The 15,345-nt window shown below is 45.2% G+C and overlaps 1 protein-coding gene across 3 annotated transcripts in view; it reads left to right on the forward strand.

Moving 5' to 3' along the window:
• Positions 1 to 15,345, forward strand: part of LOC146183938 (protein CutA homolog) — a 46,006-nt gene that overhangs the window by 20,238 nt on the left and 10,423 nt on the right. For all 3 annotated transcript variants that reach the window (XM_084609252.1, XM_084609251.1, XM_084609253.1), the window contains exons 5-6: positions 2,794 to 2,843; positions 8,385 to 8,427. In XM_084609252.1, the coding sequence (XP_084465378.1) occupies positions 2,794 to 2,843; positions 8,385 to 8,427 (93 nt within the window). The remainder of the gene's footprint in view (positions 1 to 2,793; positions 2,844 to 8,384; positions 8,428 to 15,345) is intronic.

Genomic DNA, 15,345 nt, shown 5'->3' on the forward strand with positions numbered 1-15,345 from the left:
AAAGACCGCTATATACAGTAGAACCCCGCTATAGTAAACTCGGATATAGTAAAATCTCTGATATAATAAAATTCATCTTCCATAGGCAACTGTACATTTTCCCCCCTTTATAAAAGTAAAGATATTTTTGCACCTGGCCACGGCAACGACTCCCACAATACGACATCGCCGCCCGTGCACTACCTAACGCGAGGAAAATAATTTTTTGTATTTCAAAACAAAAATAACTCAGTATCACTTAAGTGGCTTTACCACCAGGCTTAGCAGCGTTTAGGAGAAGCCTACTTTTCGAAAGCTGGAGCCGTGAGGGAAAGCATGCAGTGCGTAGGAAAAATAAAAAGTAAAGCTGTCTACAAACATGAAAAGGATGTGGCGCAATCCATACAGAAAGTAAGGGAGAGTATAAGGTCACCAAGAAATAGGGCGGGGGAGAAACAGGCGAACATTTCCAACACTGTGCAGCTCAAAGCATGAGGCAGCAGAGGCAAGAAGTGGAGGTGCAGCGTGTGCAGTCCTGCAGCACTTGACTGCTACGCGCATTTATCATTTATTGCCTTTTAAAAGACACAAACAGCAAAAAGTGACTCCATGTTCATGCAAGGCTTTGATTTTCACATGAAATCAAACTTGGCTGTATTCGTAGCCACATCCTCATGCTTAAGAGGTACTTCCACTAGATGTAAAAAAATTTTGTAACTGAAAAAATTGCATGAAGAGATGATAAAAGAGTGATGGAAGCTATTTCTGTTGTTTTTTTGTAATTAACAAGACGTGTTCAGTAAGTAGCCAGTTAACTACCAGGCAACAGCTTCAGGGACCATGTCATCACCAACAGCTGATATAGTAAAGACCCTGATATAGTAGAGATTTTTGCTGGTCCCAGTGACTTTACCATTAAGGGGTTCTACTGTAGTATGAGGGGCTACTTTAGCTTGCTTTTTTCAAGAAAAAATATCTACCTATATTCCGGTTTATACGGTAGGCAAGTCGACCACCCCAGTTCAGATTCTCAAATTTTAGAAAATAGGTTCACCTACAATCGTATAAATCCTCATGTCCGATTCTTTTGTTGGTTCGCTGTCTGCCTTTCCAGATACCCTCTTACGCTGCTGGTTCGGGTGGACAGAGGCAACTCATAAAAACATGAAAAAAAAAGAAAACAAGTTTTATTATTATTTAGGCTCATAGAGTGGAAGTAAGTGGCAAGAAATAGTGTTCAATTTGGCTATTTCATGAATATTGAAACTTATTTACTAGTTCACAGCACGGCTGCAGCCACAGCATTAAGCATGTGAAGCAGTAGCATAGGGCGTTCTTGCATTATAATACTGCTGTTTGCTCCAGTGCTTACATTGAAAGAGTGTTCATTGTAGCTGCTGATATCTCCGTGGGGAAATGGGGGGAAATTAGCAATGGCAACTTCAAAATACAACTCCTCTTGAAGATTACTTCACAACCAAATATCATGCAAGCCACATTAGTTCATTGTAATCTGTGTGAATTTGTGTTAAGACAGTAAATTTAGAAAATAACATAGTACTATTCAATTACTTTTCTGTGATTTATTGTTGGCAGACTTTTCAGGGGACTTCTGTAGTCAGTTAAATTTCTGGCCGAGTAATTGTAATTGTAGTCAGCTACTTATTTTCTGCAGTGTGTACAAGACTGGCACTTGAGTGTGTAAGGCAGGGTGGCTTGCTGTTTTGCTTTTAATCTCCACTAGCTTTAAACTGCCAGCTTCGTTGCGGACTTATGATTTATTGATTGAAGGTTTGTGTGTGCTGCGATGTCGTACCGTGGGAAACTAAAAGATGAAGACTAAGCTGCATGTGAGCGAAAAAGGGAGGGGCGCGACAAGGCGGCGCGGCGAAAGTGATCGTGGTTTGCTGTGTCGCCTACTGGGGAAGATGTATGCTCACGACAGCGTGAATTGACCGCAACGCAAAACGGTGATGACTCTTTGTGCTGCTAGCATAGTACACCGCAAAATTATTTGCAAATTGAACAACAGTTATAACAGTTGCAAGCATTAAATTATTTTGCGGCAACATGCAAAATAAAATGTATTTACAACACACTGTATTGAGTTTGAAGCGCTTAACATGTGTTAACTTGCGCTATACGAGTAGTCACGTGACCTTTTGATATATATTTTTTTTGTTACGGTTAGACGCTTGTTGAATCCTTGGCCATTCACCATTCTTCATACAAAGCGTGAAATTTACTCGCCAGTGAACAAACAATGCAACACTGATTACACTGCAGAAAAAAGAAAGCATGCAAAATGAGCGGCAGTGACGTGCGCTTTGCGTTCATGCTACTGGCTATCGCGCATGCATTTCTGGGCGAGCGAGTGAAATTTTGTATTTCAGCAGATCTGAGCGACGAGCTAAGAGACATGTGCACTGTTCGCGCGAAGGCGTCAGGCAGCACTTGCCGCTATCGTGTTCGCTTGGGTTTTCACATACATGTAGCTCAGCCTTAAAGTGCAGCAGTAGGACAAAGTGGGAGTCATACGTTGACTTTGCTTAAAGTCGGCTAGTATTTTTTGTTAGCAGCTGGTTTCTTGCGTTCAGATCTTGTATGCTGTGCTCTCTCCCTGTGGGAGTGCACAGGAAGTTGTTGGAGAGGGGTTTTCTCAGGCTACTTATTCAGTATTTCCCCATTTTGTTGTGTGCATCCAGTTTTTCTAAATTTGTAGATTCTTTTACTAGTTTTTTTTTTTAACTTGATGTGACACGTGTTAACAGGTTCATTTCTTAATCCGGTACTTTTTGTCCTCTTGCTTTTCAGGTGATAAAATCGAGGACATCGCGGCTAGATGAAATGACCAAGTTTGTCCGGTAAGGGCTTTGTTTGGTTTGTCTGGAATGGGCCTACTTGGCTTCTGGGTTTGAAACCGTATTGGATTGCCTTCTTGGTAAAAGAGCATACTAGACGGGGTTGGCCTAAGGTCAAAGGAATGCTTAAATAAGAGATGGCCATCCTGTCTCATTTCTTTAGTTTCTACTTTTTGCTCTTCTGTATGATGTGCCTGTGTTACCTTAAGCTTGCAAGCACCGTCTTCTCTATGCAAGCTGTTTTACCTCTTTTCAAGCATCCTCTCCTTTGTAGCGTCATAGCAACCCTCAGAAATTTTGCTGTCAAATGTAGCTCTTCTCTTTTATTTCTGCAGGCGATGAGAAAAGAAGCTTCATTAATCTTGAAGAGATTACGGCATTGCTTACATAGCATGCCTGTACGTTATAGTTTGTCACACAAGTGCTTGAAATTACATTAACGCCTTAAACTGTTGTGTTGAGTTATGTACAGACCTAACAGGCAGCTTATTTTGAGTGTATGTTACACCTAGCAGCAGTTTTTCTGTCGCAGGTGGATTTTTTATCGTTCATGTCATATATGTAGTGGATTATTTGCCAGCTAGCAAATGTGCTAAATAATACTCAACATACGAGTACGTCCTCTTGCCAGTTTCGTGCAAGGAGGTTTTGCCATGAACGCAGTTATGTGTTTCTTTTGTAGTGTTTGTGGTGCACGTGCGTCTTCATATCGGAAAGTGAATCCGTGACCCGTTGGTGGCTCGTTTGACAAATCCTTGCATTTCAATGGTGCAATTTTCAGCATTTGTGGCACTTAATGCGAAATTTTGTTAATGGCTGTAAAAAATTACTTGCTCCCCTTTTGCTGGAAACGTATCAAGTTGTCTTTTATGAAGCATAAATATTCGGTTCGGGCAGCAAAAAGAAAGTTTGTGCTTTGATTCGGAGTAGCAAGCGAGGCCTGGCAAGGTGCTTAACACATTCACTGTGTCGTGAGCCACTGGTGAGTCGCACTGTGTGTGCAGGTTATCCTGCCGCGAATACTCAGTCATGGGACAATGCTATGAGACAATTCAGGTTTTTCAAAGAGCCCGCTAGAAGGCTCGTATTACTGTCGTCTGGCAGCTTGGCACTGTTCTGTTGAGATGACATGGTCTATTCATGCTCCATGGATGCCTGAGAACATATCCCCTGAGAACATATCCGTAATGGTGTTTAGATTCTTTCCTTTGCCACTCAAGGCAGCAGGGAGGTAGCATAGAGTAGCTGAGTGCTAGTGATGTCCAAAGGGAGGAGTGCTGCTCATCTGTTGGGACATACTTGTCAGTAGCCTTACCTGAATAGTGGCACTTTACAAACTTCTAAGCTCATCATAGGGGTCGCTTCACATACCATGCTTCCGTAAACCCTGAAGCATGCAAAATGAATGCGCCATGCACAGTTGCAATTGCAGAGTTCCATGCCACCGGGCGACATGCCTGTGATATTTGCGTGGCATTCATGCTTCCTGGAGTCTGAGTGAAAAGTCCTCTTTCTGTGGTCAGTGCAGGTTCTCCCCCTGAATGTTATCCAGTTATTGCTGGTAGAGACGAATGCCTGTTCTGTTTCCTGCAGTGTATATGCTCAGTGAATCCATCCTGTTAACAGCTCAGCTGCTATCTCAATACCGTGACAACAACCCCATATCATGGCAGGAACATAGAGGCTGGGGTGCGGCGGCCAGATTATTAGGTGTGCCAACCGGTGTAGTCTTCTGCATCTCTGCTTCCTGATGACATTACGGAGCCCTGTCAGTGTGGCACATATCCATCCTGCCATCATTCTATAGCAAGCCAGCAAGAGTTTGAACATATTCTTTTTCTAATGCGAATGAAAGTTTTGCATAACATTGATTGTTTAAAGGGGCACTGTAACTGTGATTTTTTTTGTTGCTTCAGCAGAGTGAGGAAATTGTGCATTTATGTCGCATGTACGCAGTGCACTTGGCTCTCAGCAGTTGTCCTTACGATTTGATGGCTGTGACCGTAGAAGGAGAAGCACGACTGTGCATAGTTCTGTGCGGTTCTAGACCAAGTGCTACTCTCACTAAACAGGCAAAAACCATGAGAGAAATTACTCGCTTTGTGCCACGCTGTTAGTCAGGGCATCAACACGCAAGGCAAGGGTCATATATTTCATAATTTTCAGCACCATGGTACCGAGAACGGTTTCACAAAGGCATCTTGCACTCTTTAAAAGCTACAGTCACACTCGGTGATCTGCAAGCAGCACTTTGAATTGAACGCCACTTCATCCCTTTGATAAAGAGGGTGGTAAAAATTGTGAAGGAATAGCGTTGGCTGAGAATGGGGACTCTTTCTTCAATGATACTGAACTGGCTCCCCCTACCCACAAATATAAATGAATGCGGAGAGAACGAGGGAAACATTGGTGGGCTTTTGACCACTGAAACTCTCCAAAATGGAAAGCACCTCTAGAAAAGTAAAAAATATGCAAATCAGCGGCTATTGTCAACACTGCAGCTCAATATAGTATCGACGGAGGCTTGTCTTGTTTTTGTAGTTGAGAAACCATTCAAATAAATGTGTGCATTTTCCCCTCCAAACATTGGCTGATGCATTCAATGTTTAAAGTTTGTTCAAGGGACAGACGCAGCATTGCACTGGAAAAAGTTGTTCCGTAAAGTCCAAGTTTAGAAGCCCAGGCAGCTGCTTTTGTTCAAGAAGAAATTGTGCAGAAAAAGAATCTGAACACATTGGAAGGTGTATGTTAGTGTGCTTTTGATAGATGGCCAAATGATTCTGTGTTGAAATTGAAACTAGAGGCTCAAAGGCTCGTTTTGTGCTTGTCAGGATAGCAGTTTTGGTGCTAGAAGCATTTTATAAGCTGTGTAGCAGACGACGTGCATATGGCTATGCATTGTGAAGTTGGGCAACTTACCAGATGTGATGCAGGAACCTCCACTCGAGAACTGTCCTTAAGCCAGCCCCATTGCGCGTGGGTGGGCTTCTGTCGACGTGCAGTAAAAAGCGAAAGGCTGAGATGCATTTTGGATGTCCAAGGCTTGTTACAGTGGCGGATTTTTCATAATTTCTGCCATCATTATCACGCTGGAACACTGTATAGCTGCTGGGGGCATGAATGCATGCGATGTGCAAAAATGCACCCTTCGCATACTCTTCTGAAATACAGAAAACATAGGAGTGGACAAATTGTAGTCTGCACTAGAGGTTGGCAATCATTTGCAGTTGCGTAAATACATTAGCAACGTTCAGGTCCCTTGTAATACCCATATGAAACGTGCGCCGATTCGTTGAGGTTTTCACAAGCAGCAGAAAGCTGCCAAAATTCTGCAACTAAAGCACCCGAGGGTTCGATTGTGTCTTTTTCTACGTCATGTCTGTTCTTGCTTAGATATATCTGCTTACTTCTGCTAATGGTCGGTGCAAATCCCATTTGCTGATTATATGGTACAAAATTGTTTGGATGAAATGGCTACAGTAGATGACGCCATTGCGTCATCTACTGTAGCCATTTGAGAGAGGCGTCTGACCAATGTGCCACTTTTTGTGTACGTTAGAAGCCCAGGTGGTCGAAATTTGCGGAGCCCTCCTCTATGGCGTCTCTCATAGCCTGAGTCACTTTGGGACGTTAAACTCCCCAAACTACCAAACTTTTTGTGTTGTGAAACAGAGAAGTAGTGCACTAAACTTCGCACCATGGCAGTTAGTTGGCAGACTTGCTGGATTAGCTACTATAGCTGTTGGTATGGAAAACAGTGCTGGGAATGAGACTCCAGGCCTGCTGTAAATAGTGTAGCTATATTTGGCTCGGCAGCTCATTGGCATATGCTGCAAAATTGGACAAAGTTAACTTCGCGTATTCAAAAAGTCTCAGAACCTGTTTGAGCATAGTAGGATCCTGGCAAAGCACAGAAAATTTTAGGCGAATTAGTAGTTTATTTCTGAAGCGTTTATTTATTGCTAAAGCGTTTGACTGCGTAGATCACAGCAGATTGTGGCAAGCTCTCCAAGAGATGGGAGTTCCAATTCACCTCATCTGTCTCCTCGGGAACCTTTATGAAGGGCAAGAGGCCACAGTCAGAACTGGGCATGGCCTTACTGATTGGTTTCCGATTGAGAAAGGGGTGAGGCAAGGCTGCATACTGTCGCCCTGCCTATTTAACCTATATGCAGAGTGCATCATGAGGAAGGCCGGTCTGGACGAGTCCTCAGCTGGAGTGAAGATTGCTGGAAAACGTATCAACAACCTTAGATATGCGGATGATACCACTTTAATGGCAGAAAGTGAAGTGGAACTCAAGAGACTTCTGATGCGCGTACAAGAAGAGAGTGAGAAGTTTGGGCTTAAATTGAACATTAAAAAGACGAAGATCATGGCGTCTTGCCCTATCAAGTCCTGGAGCATCAATGGACAAGAAGTGGAAGCTGTGACAGATTTTCTGTTCTTGGGCGCCAAGATTACCTCGGAAGGAGACTGCAGCCATGAAATTAGGAGACGCCTGCTTCTGGGAAAGAGAGCAATGGTTAGCCTTGACCGTCTAGTAAAGAGCAGAGACATTAGTCTACCAACCAAGATCCGTATAACCCGTGCTATGGTCTTTCCAGTTGTGATGTATGGATGCGAGAGTTGGATTGTGAAAAAGGCTGACCGCCGAAGAATTGACGCATTTGAATTGTGGTGCTGGCGAAGACTCTTAAGAGTTCCATGGGCTGCCAGAAGATCAAATCAGTCGATATTGTCGACCATAAACCCTGACTGCTCATTGGAGGGTCAAATTCTAAAGTTAAAGCTCAGCTACTTTGGTCATCTGATGAGAAGAGAGGAGTCGCTGGAGAAAGATTTGATGTTGGGAAAGGTTGAGGGTCGCCGGAGAAGGGGTAGGCAGCGAACGCGATGGTTAGATGGCATTCTCGAGGCATTGCAGATGAAGCTATGTGATGTTAAGAAGATAGTTAGAGACCGGAAAGCGTGGCGTGACATGGTCCATAGGGTCACGAAGAGTCGGACACGACTGAACGCCTGAACTGAACTGAACTTCTGAATAGTCAGTTTGCACGAACTAAGAACTGATTGTTCATTGAAGGGACTGTAACCTCACTTTTTGCACAGATTTTGATTTTTATTGCAGTTGATCACTTTGACTTCTATCATTTTTGTTCAGTTGATGCAGAAGTTATTTGTCAAATGATGTTTACTTTAATTTCTTTATTCTGTAGCGTTTGAATCATTACTTTAGCCACAGGCTGCAATTGAATTACTTACATACGATGCATCACTGGCACCCTATTTTTTGTTTTAGTCTTAGTTCATGCTTTGCATTATATTAATCTTAGATCACATTAAAAAAAATTCAAAGCATTTTTTCTGACCAAATTATGCTTCAAGTTATTATTGACCATATTAGAGGAATGTCCATTGAATTTCTACTGGCAATTGTTTTTTGCGCTGTTGTGTCCTAAAGCCTGTGTCATTGCACAGTAGGTGTACATGAGAAACTTTCACAAACACTACTCTTATGTAAAAATAAAAACCTCTTTGCAGGGAGAACCATCCATATGAAGTGTGCGAAGTCATATCCACGCCGGTAAGTGACCTACTATGCGATTCCCAGCAGCGAGCAGTGGTGTCACGTTCATGTCCAAAACGTTTTGTGGCTTGTTTAGTATTTATGGCTTCAAAATACCGTGAACGGCATGCGAGGCCAATAACTGCAGTAATTGGAAGTGTTTTCTGGCTGCCTATTTCTTACCTTTAGGTACAATAAAGCTGATGAATCAATTGGTTTATTATTACTGATTAACAAATACATTGCAGTTGCGCAATTAAAGACATCAGTTGTGTTTTTTCTAAACATGATTATCATAGCTTTGGTAGTGGCCTTAATTTTTATCCACGCATTATTTCCACTTTTTTTCTCCTTTTTGATAGTGTCGGACTAGCTATTACTGCTTATGGAAGTATGCACACCGTTATCGCTCAGCTGCTTCTCGTGTTGCTTCTGACTAGTACTAGGGCATGCATTGTGCCCCTTTACAGATACTTAACAGATATATAGGGTGTCCCAGCTAATTTGAGCCCAGGGCTAGAAAAATAAACAGGCAAGGGAAACTAGTTTCATATTGCTGCCAGCCACTTTGCGTACCATAGTCGTTTTTTTTTTCTCAATTAGTTATTAAGGTAACTTAATTCACTAATTATTCACTTTCTGCAATAAATTGGATTCGCAAATTTGAATAGCACCTTCAGAAACCCTCATTCTATGATTTGCAATAAGGAAAGAATCATGTGTATCTTTTTTCCCAGCTCCAGAGAAAGTGAGCAAAATAAAAAAAAAAAAAAATGTTGTTACTAGTGTATTTGCTAACCGTGATTGTGCTGCTCCTAAGCATGGTTTGAGCGAGCAAAATTAGTTGCTCTGGGACTCTACAGCCCTTCTGCAGTAGTAAGGCAACATGTTGGTCGTGATTTTAGCGAGCATGCTTCATTCTCTGTAACTTGAACCATCAAGGGTGCAAAGTGGATGTAAATTGAGAACATATTGGCCTGCCACTGCAACAAGGATGCTGAGTCACATTCACAGCTGACTTTTTGCTCTAACCAAGTTTAAGAGCAGCACAATTGTGGTGTGCGAGTATGGTAGTTATGTAATTTCTTTTGTATTTCACAGGCTTTTTGTGGAGCTGGAAAACAAAAATACACATGAGGCTTTCCTTATCAGAAATACAGAAAACCCCACTATAGTAAACTCGGATTATAGTAAAATGAAACTGAAGTCATAGTTTATCTTCTGTACATTTTCCCCTGTTTATAGTAAAAGTATTTTTGATAAAAATCTGTTATAGTAAAGTGAGTCTGGCCGCGGCGACGCCTTCCCACGAAATGACATCGCCACGTGCGCACTACCTAGAATCACGAAGGAGGAAAAAAAAAAACTTAGTGTTTTTTTTTAAATGGCTTTACCACTAGTCTTAGTGGTGCTCAGGAGAAGCCAACTTTACGTAAGCCTTGGAGCCATGAGGGAAAGCATGCGGGGCATATGAAGAAAAGAAAAGTAAAGCTGTCTACAAGCATGGAAAGAAGGTGGCACAATCCGTTCAGAAAGTAAAGGAGAGTAAAAGCGCGGCGAAAAATATGGAAGGGAAGAAACGACCGAACTTTCACAGCACTGTGCAGCACGAGGCAGTAGTGGCAAGAACTGAAGGCGGCATGTGCAGTTTTGAAGCACTTAACTGCCATGCGCATTTCTCATCTATTGCCTTTTTACAGAGAGAAACAGCAGAAGGTGACACTGTGTTCATGCAGCGCTTTGGTTTTCACATGAAATCAAACTCGGTTGTACCGTATTTACTCGCATAATGCTCACACTTTTTTTCGCGGAAAATTGATGCTAAGTTGGGGGTGTGATAATTATGCGGGGAAAATTTTCGAGCAAATGTTTTGGAACGCTAAAAGCAAATTTAAATAGGTGCGAATCGGGATTCTTAGGTCAGCTATTGTAAATATAACCAAGGCATTACTTTCAAGCAGAACTTACCCTTGTTATAAAAGTACAAGGTCGCCAAAAGCACAAATTGCTAAAGCACTTTACTGCACGAAGCCTAATCATCACTCCCCGTGTTCCGTGGTATAATGCTCACAGCAGACCATACAGTTCTACTCTTGATCAGAGATTTGATCAAAGTCCATATCGGCACTTCAATCGCTGTCTCCAGTAGCGTACTACGCAGAACTCATTGACATCGAAGTGCCTGCTGGCAGCACGGTTGCTATGCTGTAGCCTGTACTCAAAAGCTTTCAGCTTAAAAACAGCTGTATAACTTGCGTACCACCCCACTGTGATACGGCACCAAGAACACGGTAGACGGTGGAACAAAGCAAGTAACATGGACGGAACAAAGGAACAATCACAATGAGACGCGAATGCACCTCGCAAAATGGCGATGACTATGAGCATCATGGATGGAAGGTGGTGGTGAAAACGTTTAATAAAAATAGAGAGTTACATGAAGGTTGCTCTGGGGTCAGGCTTAGTGCCCTTCCCCTCACAAACACTAGGTGGAGTCCCTAGTACGGGACCCCAGTGGCTTCCGCTGCCGCCATTGCTCGTTTGACCAAGGCCTTTTGGGCTTTCAGTTTGGAGCAGGCGAGTAGGGTCACTTCCCAGTCCTCCCGGGTGGTGTTTGGGTTAGGTGCAAAGGCAGGGTTGGAGGGACACGCCCATGCCATGTGGAAAAGGTCCGAGGACATTTCCCCGCAGTGTGGGCACTCCCCGGAGAAGGCACTGTCAAAGTGTTTAAGCGGCGCCGGGCACATCATGGTATTCGTAAGGAGGTGAAGAAACACGCGTTCCTCTGCTCTTGTTCACCCTTTACACGGGTGGGGGGTAAATACTGTGCCTGTTTTGGTACAGCTGCGTAATTTCTCTGAAAGTGTAGGCTGGTGTGAATTCTTCCGAGGAGGAAGGAGACGAGGTTGCCCGGTTAGAAAGCACGTGGACGGCGGCATCTGCTGCCTCGTTTTCTCCTAGCCCCGAATGGGCCGGAGCCCAGACTATGAAGCAGCGGGATGGACTTTTCACATACGAGCTGTTTTGCAGTAGTCGGTAGGCCAGGTCTGAGCTGTTTTTTAGTAGCCGGTAGGCCAGGTACGGGACCCAGCCCTGTTGAAAATTCTTGCACACCCCTTGCGAGTCTGTTATGATTGTTTTGGAATCAGAGTGTGTTGCTGCTAACGCGATGGCGACCTCCTCTGCCTGTGTTACGTTTTGGGCTTAAATGTGAGCCCGTTTACCGTTTTGGACTCTTGGATCACTGCCGCCGTGTACCACCCGCCTTGGTGTGGGCCGGACGCGTCCACATAGTACACTCCGGGTTTCCCTTCGTAGTAGTGAGCTAAGGCCTCTGCCCTGACCATGCACCTACCCTCGTGGTCATCCTTGGACATGTTAGTGGGGAGTGGTTTTACGTGCAGAGCGTATCGCCACTCCTGGGGAAGCCTTACTCTTTCCTCGGTTACAGTCGTGTGTTGTATGTGTAGACGGGTTAATAGTCGACGCCCCGACGGTGTCTGCGATAATCGCGTGTGTTGGCTCGTGAGGTGGGCTTCTCTCAGCTCCTTGAACGAGTTCGTTATACCCATACCTTGGAGTCTCAGGTTCGACATGGTTATAGGGAGGTCGAGGGCCTTCTTCGCTATTTTGCGCGTGATCACCTCAATGGTGTTCTCGTCGTGTTTCTTGAGGTGGAGATAGGGGGTCAAGTACAGGATTCGGCTTGTTACAAAGGCATTGGCCAGTCGTAGAGCATCTTTGCTTCTCAGTCCCCCTTTCTTGTTTGAGGCTCTGCGGACCATTCAGCCCATCTGGTCTCACCTTTTTTAGCTTGTTGAGCGTGGTCGTCGCTAGCTTACGCTGGTGAATGAAAAGACCCAGTACTCTAATTTCCTCTCTCTCGGGTATTGGTTCTGATCCAAGTTGCAATTCTATCTTGTCTGTGCATTTTTTGGAGGGACGAATATGGACAAGTTCGGATTTTGTCATTGAGCAATGAAGGCCGCATTTTTTTTGCTTACTTGTTCACAGCGGTGGCTGCCTCCTGCAAGCTGGCCTCCACTTTTCCCAGAGAGCCCTACGTGGCCCATATTGAGATGTCCGCGTACAGCTCGTGCTACACACCGGAGACTTCCTCTAGGTGGACCGTGAGATACTTCATTGCCATGTTGAAAAGCAGCGGGGATAGCACCGCTCCCTGTGATGTATCTCTCTTGCCTAATAGAAAGGGACCGTGTTCTGCGTTCTGGATCCTCACGTACGCCTGTCTGTCTGAGAGGAAGCGTTTTGTATACTCGAACGCGTTCTTTCCACACCCAGTCTCCGAAAGGTGTGTCAGGATGGCCTCGTGCGTCACATTATCGAAGGCTCCCTTCAGATCTAGGGCCAGCACTATCTTATACCCGTTCGGATGTTCTATCGGATTTAATATCTCTGCTAAGCTGTAGCAGGACGTCTTGAGCCGATTTATTTGGCCTGAAGCCATACATAGAGTCGGCGAAGAATCTCTTGTTTTCAGATACTCGGAAAGTCTGTCTTTAACCATTGTTTTCATCAATTTGCCCACGCACGACATGAGAGAAATGGGCCTGAGGTTGTCCGTATCTATGGCTTTGCCTGCTTTTGGGATGAAAGTTATGAGTGCCGTCTTCCATTCGGTGGGAAGAGGAACTTCGCCCGTCCAGATCGAATTGAAGTGTTCTAGAAGGGATTGGTAAGCGTGCTCTGGTAAGTTTGCTAGGAGCTTTACCGTGATCCCATCCCTTCCTGGCGCGGTCCCGCGTTTCATTCTCGCTATTGCTGCCTTGAGCTGGTATAGTTTGAAATGTTCATCTAGCTCAGCATTTTCGTCTCCACTGTACCTGTAAGCTTCTCCCCTTGGGTCTTGGGTAGTGCTCAAGTACTGGTCTCGGAGCTTTAGCGCTAGCTTGGCCGTATTTCCTTGAAATGCGTGTATTGCTCTCTGCAGGTGTTTCTGCGACTCTGTGCGCATCTGGTTTGGATCTATGAGAGCTTGGAAGAGACGCCATGAGCTTTTGCCAGACATCTGCCTAGCTGCCGCGTTGCACCTCTCTACCCAGTTAGCGTCTGCTAGTTGTGCTGCGTATTCTGCCACCTCTTTTGTTATCGCCATGATCCGGGTCTTTAGCTTGCGGTTATGTTTCTGCCTGTGCCATCTTTTAACCATGCTGCGTCTGTCTTCCCAGAGGTGGAGGAGGTGGGTGTCCACATCCGTCATCGCCTCGGAGAGCTTTACTTCCGTTTCCGTCGAACGGAGACTGGTCAGCAGCTGTTTGGTCCAGGCTTGGTATCCCTGCTCCTGGATAGGACTAACATCATATTCTTTTCTGAATTTTGCCCAGTCCGGCATTTTAGTCAGCCCCGTCGGTCTGGTAAAGGTGGGTTCAGATGAGAGGACCGGAGCGCGGATGGTCCACGCTAGTCATTGCTACCTGCGCCCCATGTGACGCCAACGTCACTGCTCTGAGCAATGGCGAGAGAGCGGCGTGGCCGTCCGGGGCCCCAGATTGCAGAGCGGACTGAATATGCCAAGCGCCTTTTTAAGTCCGCCACGGTCCGAGATTGTTTTTGCTCTTCTTGCTTTATCGCTGCTACGCCCGCGTTTTTCGTCTCATATTCAGTTCGAGCGGGGTTTTGTTTGTTGTGCATGTGCTGCGTCGTTCGCTCTGTGTTTGCTGCAGTGCATCATTTTTTGTACATTTGTGCTTGTGGGTGTGCCAGAGTTGTAGCTTTCACTTTCTAGTGCTGATTATGGGTGAAGTAGCGAAAAAAGTGCTCAGTGAAGAAGCGACAGTCACGTTTTTAGTGCTCGTAGAGAGCTGCCCACCGATATGGAATATTGAAGATGCAATAAAGAACGCTTGCAATAAATGAACTCTTTTTCGCTTCCTCGTCGTCCTCGCACACTTCACGTAGAATAGCCAGAACAGCGAGACGACGGTTTTGCTCGGTGTCCATGTTGAAACTCTTGGTAGAAAGGTTTTCGGCAGCGTGCATGAACAGCGGGGGAGGAGGGTACACGCGGATGGTCCGCTGGCCTCGTGCGAATGCTCGACGACCGGATGGACACGGTGAAGTGTGGTCGCGTGGCAGCAGATCCATGCTGACGCGCGCGGACCGTCCGCGCTCCTGTCTTTTCGTCTGAACCCACCTTAAGGGGTTTAGTGCAGATCGTTATGTTGATCAGACTGTGGTCGCTACCGAGTGTTTCCTCCGTATTCGTCCACTCCACTCGCCTTGCGTTTTTTGAAAAAGTTAAGTCCGGACAAGTGTCCCTCTGCGCCGAGTTCCCAAATCGCGTGGGGTATGCCGGGTCGGTGTGTAGGGTTAGGCCTAATGTGGACGCTGCCTCCGCTAGCTTCCGTGCTCGTATGTCCTCTCGGTTGTAGCCCCCATGAGAGGCTCTGCAAGTTGAAATCTCCTAACACTCGTAACGGATCTCGTCCCGCTTCCCTGATAGCCCTACTCAGGAGTGTGGAGAAGGTTACATTTTTTGCTTTAGGTGGGCCATACACGTTCAGGATGTGGAGCGGCGGACCATCCTTTCTTTTTATGGGCAGGAGAGTCACCATCATGTATGAAAAGCTGGCTTGTAATTCCAGATCTATTAAATTTGCTGTGAAATTTTTGTGCACGAAGATGCATGTTAGGGGGTAGAGTTGGAATGTTTTGTAGTTTGTGAGGCTCGCGTTCCCGCCTGGCTCCTGTACGGCCACCACTGCCGGAGTACGCTCGTACGTGGAAAGGTGCATCCTAAGGTCCACTCTATTAGTCTGATTTAAAGCCTCGACTATTCCACTGTGTTAAAATTATAGGACTCTCCTTAGTTCGTCCCGCCATGTTGTGCCTGGAGATTGTTATTCTAGAGGGGGAGCTGCTGCAGCTTCTCACCCTCACTGATCAGCCTACGCATCTTGTGAGTTATGGGATTCG

Source organism: Amblyomma maculatum, chromosome 7, assembly GCF_055883805.1.
Source record: "Amblyomma maculatum isolate TAMU_Amacu chromosome 7, ASM5588380v1, whole genome shotgun sequence".
Taxonomy (NCBI): domain Eukaryota; kingdom Metazoa; phylum Arthropoda; class Arachnida; order Ixodida; family Ixodidae; genus Amblyomma; species Amblyomma maculatum.